General features: G+C 38.9%; 3 protein-coding genes across 4 annotated transcripts; 2 read left to right on the top strand and 1 right to left on the bottom strand.

The window, feature by feature from the left end:
• Nucleotides 1-192: 192 nt before the first annotated feature.
• camk1db (calcium/calmodulin-dependent protein kinase 1Db) lies at nucleotides 193-13,059 on the top strand. Of its 2 annotated transcripts, none has more exons than XM_057330445.1 (11): nucleotides 193-688; nucleotides 6,305-6,436; nucleotides 6,973-7,047; nucleotides 7,129-7,267; nucleotides 7,491-7,620; nucleotides 7,898-7,973; nucleotides 8,476-8,588; nucleotides 9,037-9,115; nucleotides 10,206-10,293; nucleotides 10,961-11,111; nucleotides 11,576-13,059. In XM_057330445.1, the coding sequence occupies exons 1-11, from the start codon at nucleotides 594-596 to the stop codon at nucleotides 11,677-11,679; spliced, it is 1,182 nt and encodes a 393-aa protein (XP_057186428.1). In that variant the 5' UTR covers nucleotides 193-593; the 3' UTR covers nucleotides 11,680-13,059. The 2 variants fall into 2 exon arrangements, with proteins under 2 accessions (XP_057186428.1, XP_057186429.1); XM_057330446.1 differs by having other exon boundaries at nucleotides 11,547-13,059.
• Nucleotides 13,060-13,396: 337 nt separating this feature from the next.
• ucmab (upper zone of growth plate and cartilage matrix associated b) lies at nucleotides 13,397-16,507 on the bottom strand. The gene is made up of 5 exons (XM_057330258.1): nucleotides 16,391-16,507; nucleotides 16,155-16,220; nucleotides 15,979-16,074; nucleotides 14,081-14,179; nucleotides 13,397-13,740 (listed from the first exon to the last, which is right to left on the bottom strand). The coding sequence occupies exons 1-5, from the start codon at nucleotides 16,446-16,448 to the stop codon at nucleotides 13,643-13,645; spliced, it is 417 nt and encodes a 138-aa protein (XP_057186241.1). The 5' UTR covers nucleotides 16,449-16,507; the 3' UTR covers nucleotides 13,397-13,642.
• A 614-nt stretch (nucleotides 16,508-17,121) lies between these two features.
• Nucleotides 17,122-22,585, top strand: hal (histidine ammonia-lyase). The gene is made up of 21 exons (XM_057330138.1): nucleotides 17,122-17,343; nucleotides 17,692-17,969; nucleotides 18,105-18,165; nucleotides 18,259-18,286; nucleotides 18,373-18,447; nucleotides 18,531-18,603; nucleotides 18,776-18,842; nucleotides 18,940-18,977; nucleotides 19,236-19,361; nucleotides 19,579-19,718; nucleotides 19,802-19,849; nucleotides 20,074-20,221; nucleotides 20,357-20,452; nucleotides 20,528-20,586; nucleotides 20,679-20,759; nucleotides 20,862-20,927; nucleotides 21,007-21,172; nucleotides 21,323-21,457; nucleotides 21,715-21,823; nucleotides 21,922-21,991; nucleotides 22,165-22,585. Exons 2-21 carry the CDS (start codon nucleotides 17,723-17,725, stop codon nucleotides 22,294-22,296), a joined length of 1,965 nt encoding a protein of 654 aa, XP_057186121.1. The 5' UTR covers nucleotides 17,122-17,343; nucleotides 17,692-17,722; the 3' UTR covers nucleotides 22,297-22,585.
• The last annotated feature ends 95 nt before the right edge of the window (nucleotides 22,586-22,680 follow it).

The following is a 22,680-nucleotide window of genomic DNA, read 5'->3' as shown; positions in this document are numbered from 1 at the left end:
ATTTGTGATCTCATCTTTTAGTTATTTACACCTGGCTGAACATGTCTGTGTGTTCAAGTAGCTGGGGCATTGTGTTAGCAACGTCAAGGTCATAGGTTCGATCATCACACTGAAAAACAAATGTAAAGCCTACTTTAAATGCATTGTAAGTCACTTTGGATAAGACAAGTGCTTCTCAAATGCGCAATATGCAATGCAAGTATATGCAGCAGTTCTGCGGTTCCTGACGCAGAGTCCGTCCAGCCCTCCTTTTTCATTCAGTTTCTATCACACGCACACAATCCGTTCATTCACGGGGCAACCGGGTGCCTGTAATAACAGCCCAACCTCGCAAAGCCTTGACGGAACGGTGCGTTTGCGCGGTTAAGTTGACGCGGTGAGTCAGTGAGGCGGATCCGCAGCGAGTCGACCCGAGCGGATTAGTCGCGCGCACGTACCGGTCGAGCTGATATCGGAATGCGGGCGCCGATTAAAGCCGGACAGACAGTGAGAAGGATCTCTGTTCGCTTTTACTCGGTTATCTGGTTTTGTTTTCTATTAAGGTTGGAAAGATTTACGCGTTAAGAAGGTTTTTCGCTCTCCCTGGAAGCACCATGGCCAGGGGAAGCGACGAGTCCGTGAACGGGTCGTGGAAGAAGCAGGTGGATGATATCAGGAAGATATTCGAGTTTAAAGAAATCCTCGGGACGTGAGTATTTGTCAGTGTCCTCCAATTTGTTCTGAAAGTTTGACCTGTAACGCTTGGCTGAATTACTTTTACATCCCATCAGACACATCCCTTACGAAAATAGCCACTGGATTAACCATATTTTTACTATCATTTGTATCGTAATAACCACAAAAACAACGATATGGTCTCACTGTAGTGAAACTGTGGTATTTAGCCTAGTAAAACTACAAAATAACATGGTAAATATACTTTAACCATAATAAGACCATAGTGGATTTTCCTAAGAGATCCAGGTTCTGTTAATGCTCACAAATCGTGCGTTTCAGGACATTGTCATTCATAAATATTGTTCTTAACTCAACAACATGAAAAATAATGATTGTTTTTGGTAGATTGTTTACCAAACTATATAGTCTACTATACAAATATCATGGTTAAACTACTGCTCCTATGAGACTATTGGAAATTTGGAGTTACTGTAATGGTTTTACTGCAAAAACCGTAGTTTGTGTAGTGCGACCATGGTTCATTTTTTGTAAGGGCAGTGGCAAGATGAATCGGCTGTAGGAGGGGATGTTTAGGTGATAAAAAGCTATCAATGAACAACAGTATGAATGTCCATTAAAGTGTTCACCCAAACTGAAAATTATTTGATTATTTATTCACCCTCGTGTCATTCCAAGTGTGTATGACTTTCTTCTGCCAAACATAAAAAAAAATATTTTGAAGAATGTTGGTGTCCAAACAGCTTTGGTTCCTATTGACTTCCTCTGTTTGGACACAAAATCACCGAGACATTTCTCCGAATATGTCAATGAAGAAGAAGAGGGTAAATAAAGGATGACAGAATTGTCGTTATTGTGTGAACTGTCCCTTTAAATCCATACTTAACCTAAATGACACGCATGTCAGTCCTTACTTTGATCATTCCACAACAAACAACACAACCTCATGTTGACACTAACAACTGTTTCTAATTTGCTTTCGTGTAGTGACTAGCATTAACAGGGTTTTCCCCGGTAAAGCTTTGACATTAATCGGTAAGTTCATCCCAAAATCAAATTTGTGTGATTTTTTAACATCTTTTGAGACCTCCCGCCGTCTTCGGAGCACAAATAAAGATATCTAGGTGACGTCCGAGAGATTTCCAGGCCTCATAGACATAATGGTCATAGTTGTTGTCAAGGTCCAGAAAAGTACTAAAGACATCGTTAAATTGGTCCATCCGCTCATAGTGAATCAATTAAAAGTGATGACAATACTTTATGTGCGAAAAACCAACCAAAATAACGACTTAAATCGATATATTCTCCTGTGGCTTGTCAGTCTATGCTGCACGTTCACGAGAGCACTTGCAGAATTCAGAATTCGCATGCAGAATTCAATTGAGCCACTATGAGCGGATGGACCAATTTAACGATGTCTTCAGTAATTTTCTGGACCTTGACAACAACTATAACCATGATGTCTATGAGGAAGCCTGGAAATCTCTCGGATATCGCCTAAATATCTTTACTTGTGCTCCGAAGATGGCGGGAGGTCTTAAAACATGTTGAACGTCATGTGGGTGAGTAAACAATCACACAAATTTGATTTTGGGATGAACTAAAATTATTAAAAGAAAAGTTCAGTTTTTGACACTGTAGATTTGCAAGTGCCATATGCCCGACATACCTTTACATTCCTGGAGAGAGGAAACTATTTTGAAAGTGTGTGTTTTTTCATTTTGTCTGGTTTTACCACAATTTTATCACAGTTGGATAATGGTGGAAATTGTAAAGAAAAGCCGCTGCATCTAAACTGAAAGAGCAAATGATACATCTGAGGATAATGTGTGTATATGGGTGGTCTGTCAGGGTCTTTTAAATCCTAAAAATGGGGTCTCGCGCATCTCACAGTGAAGATTTATGTTGCATAACATTTTTACAACGGCACGACTAAAACAGATTTGCTAGTCGCTTTAGTGGTAACACGTCAATCACGGCTGGCAAGTGATTTGTATAGAGCCACTTTATTAATGCCAGTTATCAATATGAATCATCTTATCTTTTTAGGGAATTTTTAGACGTATCTCCACACGAAGATCTTTTTTGTTGTAATCCACAAGCATGTTATAGTCTCAGCAGACCAGCATCAGAAATCTAAGATATGCGTGCACATGTTGTTATCTGACTAAGGTTCAACACTCCACCCTTAATGTGAACTCTCTCTCTCTCACTCTGATTTGAGAAATGAGGATTGCAGAGCCAACCTGAATAACTCCATATTTATTATTGTTAAATAGTTTAAACACGATAAAACATAAAAAACATTCGATTTGTGTCTAATGCTTTAAAAAGTAATGGCGCACCAAATTGTAATCACATCAGGAACACAGATTATCCATCTAGGATCTCCCATCCTGAAGATGACATAACTGATCCTCTAATGCGCCTTATACAAGATTTTCCAGACTCGCTAAACTGAAACCAGCGCACAGCCATTTAAACAGCAGGTTAAAATGGGTTGTTAAATTGTTTATAATGAAAACAAATGGTACATTTCTTTAAATGGATTTAATTAAGCATGCAGATTTTGAATAGTGACGGATGGTCTGAATATGTCTCAGACAATCTGTAAATACTAGAAAATGTTCTGAATTAAAATTGTAAATGGATGAGCTGTTATACACAAACACACACCTTTGATTGGATTCACCATGGTTAAAGTTAGGCACTTCCCCCTACATTACACACTTTACCCCTGTTAAAATGATTGTAACGCATGCACCCCCTTGCGCAGTTATTTGTCATAATGGGACAGAATCTGCATACAGTGTGTTTGGGTTGGTTGGGTGCCCACGGCTGGATTTTGTCAGAAATAGTTCAGACTCTCCTACACACAATGACTCACACACAACACACACATCGACCACCCATCCTCATGCAAATACTTTCAGTCGCACAACTCCATCAGAATCACTCTAAGCGTTCCTAAAAGAGAAATTACAATCAGTGGGATGTTAATCTAGGAGCATTTTTAGATTAATCCCATCTTAATCCTGTGACCTGTAAAGGGGAGGGGCCAGTTTAACTAAAGGTCTCTATGTGCGAATAGAATAGAATTTTACATAAAATAACACATTTTGCTAGAGAAAAATACAAATAAGCTTTCAAGAATTTCTGAACCCAGAACATTCCATTTAAACCAGAAGCCCTATAGTCTTGATCTGAATTGACATCCCACACCGTGTGATTACACCCACGTCTCATACGCTATACATATCGTGAAACTCATTGACATTTGCATGGGAAATTCAACATTAGTGCAAAGCTATGGGGTTATGCACCACAGAGTCACTACTCCTATCCGACCTCATGCAAATTAGAAAGGTGTAATATGTACAGTATGCAAATGCATGTTGCCCCGGACAATATGCCCACATTATATAAAAATGTTGTTTATACTCGGATACCTGGTGAAGCGCTGTTGCAAAATGTAAACTTTGTAAGTGTTACAGGTGCGTCTAGTGTAATGGCGATGCAAAACCACAGCACTGACAGGAAGCCCAACTCTTGAAGGTCATTGGTGGATGCAGGTTTATAGCGGTACTTCATGGCTTATACTTCCTGTGGCTTTGATGATTTCCTCTTTAGTTGATCCTCGTGCAAAACTACACCACGTGGTTACACTGCTTCATTTTACTTTGTCCATTTTTGACGACAGTAGCAGCGAAAAAAGAACTTAAAGATAGAAACGCCCTGGCAACCACCCACAGCAGTGTAGCGTTGTGGTGCAAACTTTTGTAAGGACAAGAATTGCTCACCCACATGCAAAATTGGGTCTGTTTTATTTAGTCTAATTCTTTATTGTATGATATGTAAATGAAATGTACACACTGTTGCCTCTCTTCTGGATTTTAAAAGCAGAGATGAATGCCGTAGCCACTGCAATATCTCTCTCTCTCATACATATCTTGCAAAGTATTAAACCTTCTGGGCTCTCGCCCAATGACTCACCGCATTTCCAGCCTCCTGATGGGCTTATGTTTTAATCGCGAATGAGTTGTATTTTGCAGTTTAAACACAGATGACAAATCCGTTGTTCTGGAAATGCACCAAGGCCTTTGTTAGATCAAATGGTTTGGGAAACCCTTTTACTAAAAATGCTGTTTTGTTCCAAGCCGCCTGGACGACTGTGGTGTGTTTGTGTCAGTATTTTTACACAAGTGTGTGTGCGCGGGGATTAGAGCAGATTTTCAGTGATCAGTGAAGGTTTAGCTACAAGGCACGGCGGACAAATGATTACACATAGTGCATAATGATGGGACATATACTAAATAAATTGAAGGTTTATGTGTGTGTGCTCTGGTATTCATCACTGTGTGGGGACCCGATGTCCCCACAAAGATAGTAATACAAGTAGATTTTCACCTTGTGGGGACATTTTTCAGGTCCCCATGAGGGAATACAGTTTATTCAGAATGATATTTATTGAAAATGTAAGAATGCAGAAAGGTTTGTGTGATTATTAGCTTTAGGTGTTGAGGACTTGAAACCAGTTTTGTGTGTGTGTGTGTGTGTGAGAGAGAGAGAGAGAGAGAGAGAGAGAGAGAAGGATGGGGGTTGTCCATATTGTGTTGCGTAATCTATGTTCACACATTTGTGTTTGATGTTTAAATCTTTATTTTGCACAGTGTGTCGAGAAAAAACTTTTTAAATAAAAAAAATCAAGAAAATTCTAAAAATAATCTACATTTGAATGAAAATGTAAAATAAATAATTTTAAGTAATTTTTACAGCCCTACATATCAGCCTTGCATATTATTACATTTTTTTCGTTTTTTAAATGTTTTTAGTAAAAAAAAATCTAAAATGTGCTATTTTGAAACTCATACATTTACAATATAGTCTCCACATTTGGACCTCACTGACTGTACCTATTATAGTTGACCCAAAAATAAAAATTCTGTCATTACTCATCCTCTTCTCACTGTATGACTTTCTTTCTTTTGCAGAACACGAAGAAAGGTTTCTTTTTAAATCACTTGCATTGGTTTTGTGTTCGCACAACAAAAGTGAATGGGTACCGCCGTTGTTTGGTTACCAACAATCTTCAAAATATCTTCTTTTGTGTTCTTCAGAAGATAAGTCGTACTGGTTTGAAATAACAACAGGGCGAGTAAACGATGGCAGACTTTCCATTTTTGGTCAACTATCCCTTTAACCCAGTGGTTCTCAAACTGGGTGCCGTGGCCCCCTGGGGGGCCCCAAGATGGATCCAGGGGGGCCACAGATTTTGTGGCATTTTATGAAATATAGAAATTTATCACAGATTTTATGCAATCAAACATCAGAAAAATGACACCACCAACCAAAAGAATTGAGGTTCCAGCATTGTATAACTGAATGTTTTTGGTTTAATTAAAATTCTAAGTTTAAGATTGTATGTCTTTATATGGGGGGCCGCAAAGCGATGCACTTAACACAAAGGGGGCCTTACAACGAAAAAGTTTAAGAACCAGTGCTTTAACCTATAGAGTCCCCAAGTGGTTTCCAACAATACCTTTTTTTTTGTCTTACCTACTCTTGTCTCATTCTCCTTTCTTTATCAACAACTACAACTAATCATTTTTCATCTCTCTCATACCTCCAGTGGGGCTTTCTCTGAGGTGGTTCTAGCCCACGAAAAGGCCACGGGTGACATGTGCGCGGTGAAGTGCATTCCAAAAAAAGCCCTCCGAGGCAAAGAAAGTGGAATCGAAAACGAAATTGCAGTCCTGAGGAAGTGAGTATTCAAAAAGCCTCTGAAAAAGTCCAACGTGCTTTACATCTTTCACGCGGGTTCCTCCAGCAGCAGCTCTACCCTAAAGTTCAAAGGAAGCAGTTAGTGGGTGTTTCAGCTATTCTCCTCCGAGCGGGCGATGACTCAGTCTTTGTCACTCTCCTCACGGCCTCCTACCTTCACTGACTTCTACCTGTCCCTGTGTAAAGCGTTAGAAGTGTTTTAAAGGCCGTACGAATGATTCATGCGGCCTCCGCCGCAGACCTCGCTATTCACCGCACAGTGAGGCCGAGCGCAGGTCTGTGGTTGTCATGGTAAAAAGGCGTTTAGGCAAGAAAGGATAGCAAAGAAGAGATGCTGTATTGCACAGTGGTCACATGATGTTAATAAATCAGCACTTGTATTTATTGTATCTTTGGAATACAGACTTTTTTGCATTTTTATATGCAGAGCAATGGTGATTTTCAGTGCGCTCAAAACAGTAAAAAATTGCGGTATGTTAATGCATTTCTTCCTCACATTGTAATTTTTTCTCTCAGAATAAAGCACGAGAACATTGTGGCTCTGGACGACATTTATGAAAGCCCCAGTCATCTCTATCTGGTCATGCAACTGTGAGTCCACGCTGTTTGCTTATTGTCTCTATTTATCTTTTGGTCACAGCATCACACGCATTTTCCTTTCCTTTCTTTCAGTGTGTCAGGTGGAGAATTGTTTGACCGAATCGTAGAACGAGGCTTCTACACCGAGCGAGACGCAAGCGCTTTAATAAAACAGGTCCTGGATGCGGTCAACTACCTGCATTTGCTGGGCATCGTCCACAGAGATCTTAAGGTGACAGTTCCCCTCCACCGAACTCCCCTTACACCTAAAACAAATCGATATACAGAGACAGTTTCGTTATTCTTCAATAACGCAATGAGGAACCGCGTGCGCGAAAGACTTGAAAGGTCACCAAACCCTGACCACTTATTTCCACTTCTGTAGACAAGAGAAGTGTAAATAACCGTCTCTCGTTCATTTTTTCACCTTTATTCTCTCTTTTGTCTCCTTGTAGCCTGAGAATCTGCTGTATTTTAACACGCATGAAGAATCCAAGATTATGATAAGCGATTTTGGGCTGTCCAAGATGGAGGGCGCTGCCAATGACATCATGTCCACAGCATGCGGGACCCCAGGCTACGTGGGTAGGGCTGTCACCCCATTTATCTTACTCATAGCTCACCAAATTGCATTCGGTGTGAATCAGTATTGACTTAAAGGAATAGTTTAACCGAACCTACATGAAAAATGTAGCACAAATTAAATGAATGGGTTTGGAACAACATAACAGGGTGTAAACGGTTACCAAATGTTTCTTTTGAATTTAATTATTCCTTTTAATCTTTTATTTCTTAGTATATTTATTTATTTATAGATGTTATTTATGCCTTTATCGCTTTCGTCTTAATTTGTTCTCTTTAGCACCAGAGGTATTAGCACAGAAACCTTACAGCAAAGCTGTGGACTGCTGGTCTATTGGAGTTATTGCTTATATCCTGTAAGTAGTTGCATTTCTTAAAGGGATAGTTCACCCCAAAATAAAAATTCTGTCATCATTTACACACCCTTTTGTCATTTTAAACCTGTATGACTTTCTTTCTTCTGCAGAACACAAAAGAAGATATTTTGAAGAATGTCGGTGAGAAGAAAACGGTGGTCCCCATTCACTTCTATTGTATCGACACAAAACCAGTGCAAGTCAATGGGGACCAACAGTTTTCTTTTACCGATATTCTTCAAAATAACTTACTTTGTGTTCTGCAGAAGAAAGAAAGTCGTTTGAAATTAAATGAGGGTGATTAAATGTTGACAAATATTTAAATCTCGGGTGAACTGTCCTTTTAACATTAGTTTAATCATTAACATCATTTAATAATGTTAATGTTAATTTTAACATTTACTATACATTTTAAAAGTCAAAAGTTGTACCTGTTGTACCTACATGAACATTGAACAATTATATTGGTGTTAACTAACATTAACCATAATACTTTTTTCAGATTGTGCGGTTACCCTCCGTTTTACGACGAGAACGACTCCAAACTTTTCGAGCAAATCCTAAGAGCCGAATACGAGTTTGATTCCCCGTACTGGGACGACATTTCAGATTCAGGTGAGTCGAGTGTTATGGCTCCGAATCTTAAATCAAACCGTTTTTGACGTACGCACTATATAGTCATTTGTATCAAGCCATTACTATCAGTGATAATTACCCCATTTTTACCCCCCTTTTGTGTTTCCCACCCACTGAAAACATAATCCAGCACGACTCCGGTTACTTCCACTTATTTGTCACTGATAGTCTTGACTTGAGCGACTTTAATAAGGTTTTTTTCCCCCGAAACAAACCACTTTTGCAGCCAGATATAAATCACCAATTGAAAGGCATTATCTGGCGCTCGGCGATTCGGCAGCGTTTGAAAATAACAACTCAACACCCACGCAACAAGCTGTTCCCTGATGCCTGGGGAAGTGTGGGAGGGTGTCAATTTTTCACAATTAGAACTTCACCCTTGTGTAACCGATTTAGTTTTTTTTTCTGAATTTGTGTTGTTTCACAGCTAAGAACTTCATCAACAATCTGATGCAGAAAGATCCAGAAAAGAGGCTCACTTGTGAAGAGGCTCTGCTGCATCCATGGTGAGCGACAAGGAATACATCTGTTGTGTTCGCACACGTACTGAGTGTTAATTGTGTGACCTAAAGGAGTCAACAAGTGGCGAATCTACAATAAGCAACTGTGGAAAGCAATGCAAGACCCTATTACATTTTATTTATTTAAAGAGATATTTCATCCAAAAAATGAAAATTATTTTATCATTTACTCACCCTCTGTCATTTTAAACCTGTATGATTTTCTTTCTTCTCCAAAACACAAAAGAAGATATTTTGAAGAATGTTGGTAACCAACATTGTGGTTCGGTTACCATCCCTTTAACTATCCGTTTAAAGTCCCAGTGAAATTAAAAATGACTATTCTTATTTTTTCATGAAATATTGCAGCGTTTATAATAAATAGCTTATCAATGTCGGTCATTTCCTTTTTAAAGTTCATGTACCCTCATGATCTTCAGTTAAAATCTGAAAATGACTATCCATCTCAAATGACGCAAACTTAGACGGCTTGGCCGGAGCATCCGTTAACTCCCCCCCCTTCAACTGTCAGTCTGCTGCCAATTTCAAACTCAATGCAACAGCTGTTTTTAAACATCCAATCAATTCGCAGTGAAAAATGCAAGCCACGCCCACTAATTTTCTCCTTTGAAATTCCTTTTCACTCGGAAATGTGTCAGAATACGTAAGTAAAAACGATCGCAACTTCCTGTTCACGGGGACTTTAAGCTATACTTTATACTAGTATGTGTACAGCTAACACAACACTCTTCCAATAGATCTCATATACAGTACATCACTCGACTAGATGCATTTGTAACTATTAACGTTTTTGATTGTATTTGTTTTGTTGGTATTTGTGGCACCACTGTGCTCTTAACTTTTGCTGCATTCATATCAATTTAAAATATTTTCAAGCTTCCGACTTATTAAACCCATTTTTGTAGGCTGTTTTGGACTACCACACAACCCACAGCTCTGTGTTTATACAGTAGATGTCATACTATGAACATGTTTTAGCTCATGCGTATGGTTATATATCCTCTGACTGCCTCCTCATGGATGTCTGATGAAACTGCATGAAGTCTGACCACCGACTTGTCTTCTTTTTTTGCAGGATAGCTGGTGACACTGCTCTGTGCAAGAACATTCATGAATCAGTCAGTAGACAGATGAAGAAAAACTTTGCAAAAGCTAAATGGAGGGTAAGTGAGCACATTTATTTTCCAGTTTGACGTTTATTTTGAACTATTTGCTTTCGATATCTGTTGTGCATTTTCTGGAAAAAAATACTGTTCACGTTTTTGTTTTCACCTTTTTCTTAAATATATAAAACAAATATACTGCTGATAACTATTGGACTACATTCTATTATAACTTAATAACCAACAAAAAGGTTTAAGGCTCTTAATGAGTTCATCCAAAAATAAAAATTCTGTCATAATTATAATTTATATGACTTATCTTATTTTCTTTTTAAATAAAAATCTTAATTTCTTGATATTCATATATCTCAATAAGTTGAAGCTCCAAAAAGCACATGCATCCATCATTAAAAAAATCCAAATGACTCCAATGGGTTAGATTTGTCTTATAAAACAAAACAACAGAAGTATGATAAAACAATATCTTTTTTATATATTAATGGAACTGAACCCAAAACAAATAGCTCTAAAATCAAATGTCAATAACATCAAATCTCATTGGTCTTGCATGTCTCGTGACAACATATCATAGGACAACTAGTCACAAGACATGCAAGAAAGAAAATCATATACATCTGGGATGAAACTGAGTAAATTTAGATAAAATGTTCATTTAAAGTGGCAGTCTAAAATTCGTCCCTCTCTCTCCTCTTTCATCTATCTACAGCAAGCATTTAATGCGACCGCAGTGATCAGACACATGAGGCGTCTTCAGCTGGGCAGCAGTATGGATTCTTCTCAGCACAGTAAACAGAATCAGCCGTCCATGCCGGGAAAGAGTCAGTCCGTCGATGTTTCCACAGTCAGCCGCAACGACTGTAAGTTATCGCTGCAACGTTTTGTTTTTTGCATTCGCTGTAATTGAAGCCGACATCCCACTAGCCAATTATTTAAGCGGCTTTCAGTCGTAAGCTTCATTTGCATAGTCGCTGGAGAATCAGCGGGCGGACTCGACATCCCGCTGAGCTAATGGCCCAGCCGACTAAAATACAACGTCTGAGGTTGAAATTATTGTTAGTCGCCGAGGCTAATGGTCTTGGTAATGACCAGTGAGGTTCCTTTTATTCTAAATCATATGATCCAAACTTTTCCATTTGCAAACGCAAAGCCAGACATGTCAAATGACAATTGTTAACTGTGATAATTGAATAAAGGCTCGTGGGACGCCACCCGAACAGGATTTTTGTTGACCGTGTTGAGTTACTTACCATCTGATGTGTCCTGTATGTTGTATATCTCGTGTTGTCGAACAGCCCTTGAGGAGGGTGTTATCTTTGTCTAGGTTTGACCGCGCAGCAAGCGTCCAACTCTTCCTCGAGGAAGGGAACGCCCGAGCGCCATCCACGCCCGTCCACGGTCACCACCATCATCACTGGCTCCAAGTGACATCACTTCCTGTTGGACTGCTCTTTTGGAGACTATGGCACTTTGGGAATGTTTCGAAAAAAACATTTGTCTGTTCATCGGTAACTTCTATTGTCACAGTCACCTGTTGCAAGGTCCTGTTTCCTTCTTTGGAAAGTCAGTGAGGTGCTGTTTTAAAAATTGCCGTGAAGCACCGACTGTATTTTTGAGGGGACTGGATGACCGAGCAAAGTTGGCGACATGGGCGTACGTGGCGTTTTGTCAAAGGTTTGTTTGAAGTGACTCTTGAATGGAGTCTTAGAAAGTACACCAGGACACGAATGGAAGCACAAGAGCTGTGTAGATAAAACCGATTTCATTCATAAAACAGCTGTTGTCGTTTTTGCTGCTGTGTTTCAACCTGCTGCTGTTGTGACCAAACCAACAGAAGTTGTCCGTTTTGAATTGAACAAAATGTTTAGAGAAGTTTATGTCGTAAATCGTCTGGCTTGAAAATAACAATGACCAAGTTTTTATTGTCATCCAGTAATCTAAATTCGTCTGATATGTAAATGTGGGAATGAAGGATGTGAATATTGTATTAAATGAAAACGTGAGTTTTAATGGTTTTACCAAGAATTTGTTAAGGAACGTGGAGTAATATCCATGTCAAATGTTTTGGAAGTCTGTATAAAATAATTCACATTGAAAACACTTTTTAAGGTGTTTTGTGTAGTGTTTGGAGTTCTGCAAATGCATTTCTCTTTTTTAATGGCTTCTACAACATTAAAAACAAATGTGGTCACTTTTCATTATAGTGTTTATGTTACAGTGTATTTACATGAGTGTTGAATAATCAACATTTATTTTGTGTAAATTGAAGTATTGTTCAATTGTTGTTGACACTGAAAATATTGATATTGTGATATATACCTATATATAGTGATATTATTCTATGTGATATATATGTAACATAAACACTGTAATGATGTCATCATAACTTTGTTTTGTAATTGTATCAAAAAGGATTGAGGAAGGTAGGAAAGCCAAACTCTAGGACATTTAAATATCTGAATAGTATATGCTTCAGTGACAAAACAGCTATATAATGAACATTTGTATTTGTTGACCTTGTGTTGCCTATTTTGACAGAAAATAAGAAGAATTGTCCAGTGTAGGATGCCTACACCGGTTTCTCTGTAGCTGTCAAATGAATTATGATCATGAGAAGACAGTCTCTGCTCTAAATCCCACCCATTGTGGGACTTCATACCAGCGGTCTGAATTTAGCACCCAAGTGCTGGTTCTTTCATTTAAGTCACAGAAATGATGTAGACAGTTTTTTTTCTCTTTGGCAGATTTGTATAATGGTGAATGTTTCTTGGTGAGTTTATTTTAAATTTGTATTAAACACAACAATGATGCCAACTATTTTGTTGTGTTTTTTTTCAACTTGGTTTTTATTTAACAAAAAAAAATTGCTGTCTCTGTTCAAGCCTGACGGTATTACCTTAAACAAGGAACAAACATGTGTTTCGAAAGTTTTGCGATACAGCAAATATTAGAAGGCCTAACCTAACACAAGATTGAAATAAGAACAACAGGTTATGTGGTATTTTATTTTGAATGTGTGCAAGCACTATTTTGTTTAATGTATACTGTAATTATTTTGCAAAGCTCTGAAATGCTATAAAAATATAAGATTTTATTCATAAGAATACAATAGGTTTTTACTAGAAGAACTATTAGGCTACACATGAAAACACATACTAAAATATTATATATAATGTAAGACTGGAAGTATTATATAATTAGTCTAGGATAATGGAATAAATACATCTTTTTAAAGAAATATCATGCATGAGCTGCATGAATTAAATGCATAAAACTGTTTTATTGTTAGCCCTATATAGGTCTTTCATTTTTACCAAAAAACACTCAGAAATGTACTGTAAAGTGTACTGTTCTAGCGCTTCACCCGTTTTCTTGCTTTGTTAATTAGGTTTCAGACTGTGTGTCTGTTGTATTCATAAGAAGGGTCGAGACCATCATAATGAAACTCTCTCCACTGCTCTGTGCTCTCGCTGGTCCGCTCATCTTGCTCTGGAACAATAAAAAAAGTTCAAATGTTAAATTTGAAATCATATTGCGCTTATATGTTTTTACAGACAGCAAAGCAGAGCAAAAAAGATCACAATTTATTTTATTATTTAAAAATAGTCATAAAGAAAGATAACGTTTGACAAATAAAATATTGATCTATGTTATACAATTTTATGTAAATGTTCTACGTTTAAAAAATGTGTTGTTTAGTCCAATGTTGTTTTTTATCTAATGATTTAAAATGATTTTTTAAAATGAAATGTATTGTTTTATGTAAATGTTTTGTGTTATGTCATCAGTGAATTTCAAACGCAGCTGAATGTGAGTGACTGGATCTCACCGTCATTTTCCTCTTCGGCGTAGTTTTCAAACGTATTCCTCTGCTCCTCGTGAAATTGTCTCATCCTCAGATCTGCTGCCAGTCTTTGCCTCTGTTCAGCTAACATGACAAAACAAGTGTGCGAGGCAGAAAAGAAAGACATGTGAGCCAAATACTACGAGCTGGGAATGAGGTAACGTTCAGAAGTTACTGATGTAAACCTCTTTTTGTTGTACTTAAATTATTAGACAAACTTTTGTATGCTGAGAGCTGTTTGGTTTTAGAAAACCAATAATACTTATGTATGTATACACTACTTTAATGATGCTTTTATTTATTTGTTTTTTTAGTCTATTTGTAACAATAGTCATTATATGGAAAACGCGCAAGGACTCTGCACAAATGTCTCCAAAAATGTGTTTGCATGACATAAATCATGGGTCAAGTAAATATTGACTATTCCCTTAACTCAGTTCATTGGTCTTGTTGTGCACGATTCAGTGGTTTCTAATGCTACATTTTTTCAAATTTGTTTCAAAACATAATAACTACATACATAATAAATAAATGTAACTTTAATTGGTGCTACAAAAAACTCCCCTACAACCACCAGCTCCATTCTGGTATGAGATGCGTACTGTTCACAGTCAATTTCAGATGGATGAAGTCATGTCCCACATTTTTATATATTGTTTTCACTTACAAGTCATGTGTAAACTCAGATCATTTTCACAACACAGTTTACAATTCATTCAGTGCTGTGTATAATGCTGTGTCATTACCGGCTGTACTTCTCAATAACTTTATTATTGGCTGTGATGGAAGTTACCTTTTTAAAGGGATACATCACCCAAAAATGAGTATTCTGTCATCATTTTCTCACCCTTATTGTTCCAAACCAGTATACATTCATTTGTTTTGCTGAACACACAGGAAAAAAATTAGGAAGAATATCAGATCTCACCCACCATTTAGTAGGGAAAATAAATACTATGGGGGGGGGAAGATTTGACAATCTTCCAGATATCTTCCTGTGTGTTCAACAAAGACATTTATACAGGTTTGGAACAATCTGAGGGTGAGAAAATGATGACAGAATTTTCTTGTTTTGGGTGAAGTATCCCTTTAAGACACAAGTTTAACATAGTTACGACCATATCAATATTTTGCTCCTTTTATAAGACAGAGGTCTTATCAAAAATGATATGATCGTACACAAAATGATATGATTCCATGCTTCGGAGCCCTGATGAGTTACTAAGGTCATGCCAACTAATCCTTGACCTTTTCAAACATCAAGTCATGTTTAGATTGTCTAGTATCCAGTGCACATTTTCTACCATTTTTATCCAGACACTTGAACTCCCACATGTATGTGAGTGAACCTGAGTGTGTAACCTTTTTGGTGGTCGCATAATCGCAAACTAACAACCACAGACCAGGCCAAACCAAACGAAAGCCGTGAATAAACACTAAAGTCCCTCCTCCCGCAGTGGTAGGAGCTGAAGTTTGCAGGCTGGTTTCTCCAGGCTGCCCTGTGGCTCCTGCCGTGTGCTGTGGTGTCCCATGAATTTCACAGCTGGTTCAACACACACACACACACTTAGCAGTACTGCACCTGTAGCTAGCCAATACTAAACACTTCTATATTTGTATTTTTCCTGCAAGCCACAACTATTATTTACTTGCTATGCACTTGCCATTACGGTCCATTTACTTACTGCACGACTTTAAGTGTGGTTGCTGTATCATCCATGAAAGATGCTAGCAATAAAGTCGAATTACAGTAACATACATTACTCCCTTTTTAAACTTCTTTATGCACAGTTTAAACATCAAATCTTCTGGATTGCTACACTGAAACTCAAATCTTTGATCTGCCAGCGCATATACAAGAGCTTTCACGCAGAGAGCCTCACCGTTTATCTCATCCTGGCTTTTCGTAGCCCTCCTGCTTCGCCGTTTGAAGAAGTTGGAGGCGTCCGCCTCTGGCATGAAGATCTTCCGCAGTGCACCTTTGATGGCGATGAAGAAGAAGAATGAGGTGAAAGAAGGCTTTAGAAAGATCTAAAGGAACATTGGAGGGTTTGGTCACCTTGAGGGTCGGATGCCTTCACATCCTTTTTATCTGACACAGCGGCACTGTCGGTCCCTTCGAATACTGCGAAAAGCAATACAATTCACAATTTTTCATGCAGATCTAACAAAAATCATTCTGTATGCTGCTGCAAGGATTTGCCACCTTCTCCACGGACTAAAAGACTCGCGGTACCTAGCTTTGGCAAATCAACACTTTGCATCCGTGCATTGGGTAACAGTCCAGTTACTCACAGGTGATGGTGAATGCTACGACGAGACAGGTGAGAAGAACGGGCTGCGTCCAGAACATTTTCAGACTTGCGTCCAAGCTGATCAAAACAAGACCGGATTTTGCTGTGCAAAGGAGCTTGTGACTGTCAAGGAGTGACTGGAATTCATCCAGGAGGGTAATGGAAGGGTGGAGTTTCGGGAATGTGCTGCTGTTGGGGTGGGAAGGGGGGTTTGACACAGGAATGGGAAGGTGCCGTAAGGGATCCCATTTGGAAAGATCAGGTGCCGTGGGAACGTTGTAATGTTTAGCTTAATAGTTATTTTGTTTTTAGGTTAGATGCTTTTGCGATGCATTTGTTGTTTGTAGGGATTTTATGCATACACATGTTGTCATACTCATCACTTATTTTCTCTTTAATGCCATGGCTTACCTCAGTGCATTTTTTTTTATTCAATATTCTCAATGCAACCTATAGAAAAAATCCCACAAATCCAAAGGAATCACACATACATGTATTTCCCTCAAAAACATATTATTTTCGGGGCATAATTGGCCCCTGAGCACCCAAATATTATTCCTGTGGATAGTTGTTTTCACCCGAGCGATGTGTTTTAACACAAGGGGTTCCTCTCATGCTTCGTGCCCCAGGCTGAAGAAACATCTGCGTTAACTTTGTGTTTTTCAGTCTAGCTGGAGTCTATCCAATGGCAGGATGAAATGAATGATGTAGTTGTGAGAGTCTGAGCCGCGCAGAAACAGAGATGTGAGAATATGCAAAGGATTTGGAGAGAGAGCTTGTGTGTACAGATTTGGCTAAACTTACCAAACCACGCTGAATATTGACTTAACAATTACTATCATATACTGTATTTGCTTTAAATCGAATAAAGTTAACAGATTTGTGTGATGGTTGGGTTTTGGGGAAGGGTGTACAAAGGAGACCTTTGCGTTGGAACCCAGAAGAAAAAAAAAAGTAAGATCCTCATTAATATTCCTTCTAATGTGCATTCATATGCAATAAGACCTTATAGCGATAGTTCACCCAAAAATGAAACTGGTTTCATCATTTACCCCCATGACAGATATTTTGAAGTACGTCTTTGGCTTCTAAGGGCCCGACAGGCCATTGCCTGCTTTGGCCCAATGTTCAGCCTGTTGACTGTCTGTATCAATTTTGAACATTTTAACAAAACCTTTGTGTAGAGATAAGATATTCAAACACAACCCTGTACTCTTCTGTGCAAAAAGGAGGGGTCCACAGGACAGCTTTTGATTGGTCCTTTGACATTTTTGTACCATCTTTCATCATCACACTCCTCAGGTAGCAGCCTGCGGTCGTTCAGTCCAGCGCGATGCCTCGATTCACCGTCCACGTCCGAGATGAGTGGCTCACCGTTCCGTGCAAAGATGTCACCTGCACTATTAAGTGGCTGGGCACGGAAGCTCTCAAGCGTTACATTAAGAACAAACCTGACAACGCAGGAATCCATCCGATCAAGGATGTGTGCTTTTGGGTTAGAAGATGCCAGGGTTTGGGTCTGCTGGATAATGATGATATCATAGAAGACGTCCTGGAGGATAATGACTTCGTTGAGCTTGGTAATGTGTTACATGCACAGTGATTAGATCATTGTTTGTAAAGTGTGATTTTGACTTGGGACAGGTTGTTCTTTCAGAGTCGTTTACCGTGACTAGCAAGTCGATAACTTGTTATTTTACTGTTATCTTTTTAAGCTATTGAAGGGGACACTATGTCACAAGACTTCATACCAAGCCAACCCCAGGCTTCACATCTGTATCCTTAATGTTATTGTTTTATATTTTATGATTTTACAAACATTTAGAAAAGAATTTGCTGTCTTGAAAGTCTTTAACATTACAAAATCAGCACGAGAGCGTACAGAGAACCAAATGACGTGAGTATGGAGTATCAGAGACATTCAATTCTGTTTATCATTATTAATAATTATTTATTCTTTAAATGTTATCTCTCCTTGTTCAGTATATTTCTCTAGATGGAAACAGCTTGAGCTCAACAGATCTGGTTAATTTAGGGAAAGGTCTCTATAAGATAAAGGTGAGTTGGTTGTGGTGGAGCAGTTCCTAAAACAATAACATTTGTAAAGAGTGTTTGTTAATTGAAATGTATCGGACCTTCAGCTGACCCCAGAGGCTGGGCAGAAGGTTGTGGAGTCAAGAGAGCTTCTGGATACCATTGTGAAAGAAAACAAAGGTGAGAATGATATTTGGAAAGTGTAAGGAAATATAAAGATTAAGGAAATTGATGGCAGGACTAGAGAACATGTAAACATTTTGAGAAACTGTAATTTAGTACAAAACAAAAAAGTTTGTTTCAAAATATGATTCCTGTTGTAATAGTCTATTTTTTCTTTTTCCTTCTGTAGTTGTGTATGGAATCACTACAGGGTTTGGCAAATTTGCACGGACTGTCATTCCAGTCAGCAAGCTCAAGTATATATATATAATTTTTATCTCCTTTCCTAAACCCTTAAACATTTTTCAAACATTTTATGTAATTTGAATAACGTCTGCTGTTTTTCTTTCACAGTGAACTTCAGCGAAATCTTTTGCGCTCGCATTCATCAGGTGTGACAATATTTTAATGAATGCCTATTTTTCATATGACCAGCTTGTGAAGTAGTTCATAGTTAGGGGTCAATCAGAAAAGCCCACATGTATTTCCCTTTGTGCCCTTGAAGGGCTTGACCTTGTAATTGCTGCTTGCAGCTATATTTTGGGATAGTAACAATCTGCTTGCATATTCTTCAGTCTTAATCTGAATTAATTCGATCCACATTCATTTTTATAGAATCAATCTATTGTTTATTGTTTATGTGACTGTAGGTTTGGGAAGTCCTTTAAGTCCAGAAAGGACCAGAATGCTTCTCGCTCTGAGGATCAATGTTTTGGCTAAAGGTTACAGCGGTGTTTCTCTTGAGACTCTTCACATCATGATACAAGCATTCAATGGTATATTAATGATTTCCTCACTGGTTAAACAAAAAGGAATATTGTAGGGTTTTGTTTGTTTCTTTGGCACAGCTTAAAAGCACCACATGAAACTTAGAAACATGCCATTTCATGTTTCTAAGTTTTAAGTTCATAACAATATTAGCATAACGTTTCTTTGAACCGCTTCCACAGGGAGTTGATTTTGATAAAATGTGTCCTTCCTTTTTCTTCCCAGCTTCCTGTTTGTCCTACGTCCCAGAGAAGGGCACGGTAGGCGCGAGTGGAGATCTCGCCCCACTTTCTCATCTCGCCCTCGGCCTGATGGGAGAAGGAAAGATGTGGTCGCCCAAGAGCGGCTGGGCGGATGCCAAATATGTAAGCGTCTTCTGTCACCTTTGTTGTGATGATGGTTAAGCGAATGCATTAACTTTACTCTTTTGACCTTTGTGTTGAAACAGGTCTTGGAAGCACATGGTCTAAAGCCCATATCTCTGAAACCAAAGGAGGTACATCCCCTCGCTGTCAACATGTTTATCTCCTTCTGTTGACTTTTTTTGGCTGTTTTGTGTGTCAGAAACTTTGAATTTCGTGCATAGTTCGTGAACTTAGGAGAGCCCCCCCCCCCCTGGGAATTCAATGGTGCTCTAAAAAACAAGGCATCTTGAAAAAGAACTTGATGTACTTTAAAAGCATTTAAGATTTTGGAGAGAGATTAAATTTTTGTTTACAGGGTTTGGCGTTAATCAATGGGACCCAGATGATCACTTCATTGGGGGCAGAGGCCGTGGAGAGGGCTGAGGCCATCGCCCGCCAGGCTGACATCATCGCTGCCCTGACCCTTGAGGTTTTGAAGGGGACCACTAAAGCCTTTGATAGCGGTGAGGAAAACAAACAGTAGCTTCTGTGTCAACAAGATATTGATGTGCTGGGTATGATTAGGTGTATTTTTCGAAAACTGTAAAAGCGGTTTTCTAACTTTATTCTCCATTTTACATTCCACAAATTTCCTACAGATATCCATGAACTCCGTCCTCATCCAGGACAGAAAGAGGTGGCCCTGCGATTTCGATCCCTTCTGGATTCTGATCACCACCCGTCTGAAATAGCAGGTCAACAAAGAAACTCCATTAAAGTCTGTTTAGCCATAAAGCGAATAACTCATTTTATGCTTTAAATCTGTGCAGAGAGCCACAGGTTTTGCGACAGGGTTCAAGACGCCTACACTATGCGTTGTTGTCCGCAGGTAACGTCAGGCATAAAGTGGTCTTGTCTAAAATAACATCAAGATCCATATTTAAACTAAATTTTAATTCAGTTTTGCCTTGAATTTGACAGGTCCATGGAATTGTGAATGACACAATAGAGTTTGTCAAGAAAATCATTAATACTGAAATAAACAGTGCCACGGACAATCCCGTATCCTTTTCACGTCTTAACACGAATGAGACTTGTGTAAAGCTATCAGCATGTTAGTACAGTATTTTTATGCCAGTATCTTTGGCCTTGACTGCAATTAAGATGGTGTTTGCAGAAAGAGGAGAGACCATTTCTGGTGGAAATTTCCATGGAGAATATCCAGCAAAGGTCATCTATCAACAAAAGCGTTTATTTGTCAATGACGGTTGGTATCGCTAACACCCTTCTGATGATCTCCTATTTCTAGGCACTGGATTATTTGGCGATCGCGGTGCACGAGTTGGCATCTATCAGCGAGAGGCGCATCGAACGCCTTTGCAATCCATCGCTCAGCGAACTCCCTGCGTTCCTGGTCAACGAAGGAGGCCTGAATTCTGGTTTCATGATCGCCCACTGCACCGCCGCGGCTCTTGGTTAGCATTACAAATGCACTGCCTTGAAAATGTATTTTATGTTTCCTAAAACATAAACAGTGCACATTGATTCAATGTTGTCAACTGTACTCAATACTCTTCTGGGTTGTGTTAACTATTAACCAAACAGAGATGCATCTCCCCCTACAGTTTCAGAGAACAAAGTGCTTTGCCACCCCTCCTCTATTGACTCTCTTTCGACTAGCGCCGCCACTGAGGACCACGTGTCCATGGGAGGCTGGGCGGCCCGCAAAGCCCTCCGAGTGGTTGAGCACGTCGAACAAGGTCCAAAACCTTGTGTTAATCTCTCATACACACGCTAACATTCTTTCTTGTTCATTTGAACTAAAACTGATACTGTTATGGCGCCCCCTTTCGGAAGAAACACAACATGCGCAAAATACAATGGTAGCTAATACTTGAGAATTTGCAATGCAATCAAAAAAGTTGTATGACAGTTTCGGTGGCACATGATTTGTGTAGACATGAAAAGGGTGTGATTGGGAATAAATTTGGATATTTGGGGATTTCTTTTCTTACAGTGCTGGCGATTGAGTTGTTAGCAGCGTGTCAGGGTATTGAGTTCCTACGCCCCCTGCGTACGACAACCCCATTGGAGAAAGTCTACGACCTTGTGCGCAGTACAGTCAAGTAGGTCAAACTGGGATGCACTAACCCTGAAATATTGAACTTTCTGGTTAATGACTGACAAACCTGTTGTCATTCATATCTTCGTCTCGTTGCGTCAGACCCTGGTTTAAAGACAGATTCATGGCTCCAGATATTGAAGCTGTACATCGGCTTCTTGTGGACCAGAAGGCAAGTTTCCCAGTTTCTTTTAAGTTGTGCTTGATTAGACAATTAAGGGCTAGTCATTTTACTGTAGGTTTAATTCTTATATAAGACATAACTATTTGTATACATATTATGCAATTGCAGTTTCATTTGACATCATTCAAAATTCACATCTCATGTTGATTTGTTGTATTCAGGTGTGGAACATTGCCGGGCCATACATCGAGAAATATTGCATGGAATACATCCCAGAGTCCCGCCCCTCTTCCCCCACAGCCTTTGCTCTGGACCCGCCCCCATCACCACGGAAACGGGTCAGGCTGGAGTGACACAGACGGCACCTCTTTACATTATCCTAGTGTCTCACATTAAAAATAAATGCATTAACATATAGTCTGTTTTGGCTGGTTAAGGTGTGTTCGTCCTTGAGACAAGTTTGTTGTTGAGACATGAAGTATTTGTAAAATTTCAGACCAGATGGCCATCTGCTGATCCATATGCAGTATCTTCATTCACTTTTTAAATGTTAGTGAAATCTAAGATTACAGGAAGTGCCAGAGGATGGAAAATATTTTTACAAAAATATTTTGACAGCTGGTTTTGTCTTCGTGATCACATAATATGTTTAACTTTTCTGAAATACTGTTTTCATGGTCTTAGTCGATTTCCCATTTTCTTCAGATGCTTTTATCCAAATAAATACGTTGTGTTTA

The sequence above is a fragment of the Triplophysa rosa genome, linkage group LG3 (assembly GCF_024868665.1).
Source record: "Triplophysa rosa linkage group LG3, Trosa_1v2, whole genome shotgun sequence".
Classification (NCBI taxonomy): Eukaryota; Metazoa; Chordata; class Actinopteri; order Cypriniformes; family Nemacheilidae; genus Triplophysa; species Triplophysa rosa.
This window is presented reverse-complemented; position numbering and strand designations above follow the sequence as displayed.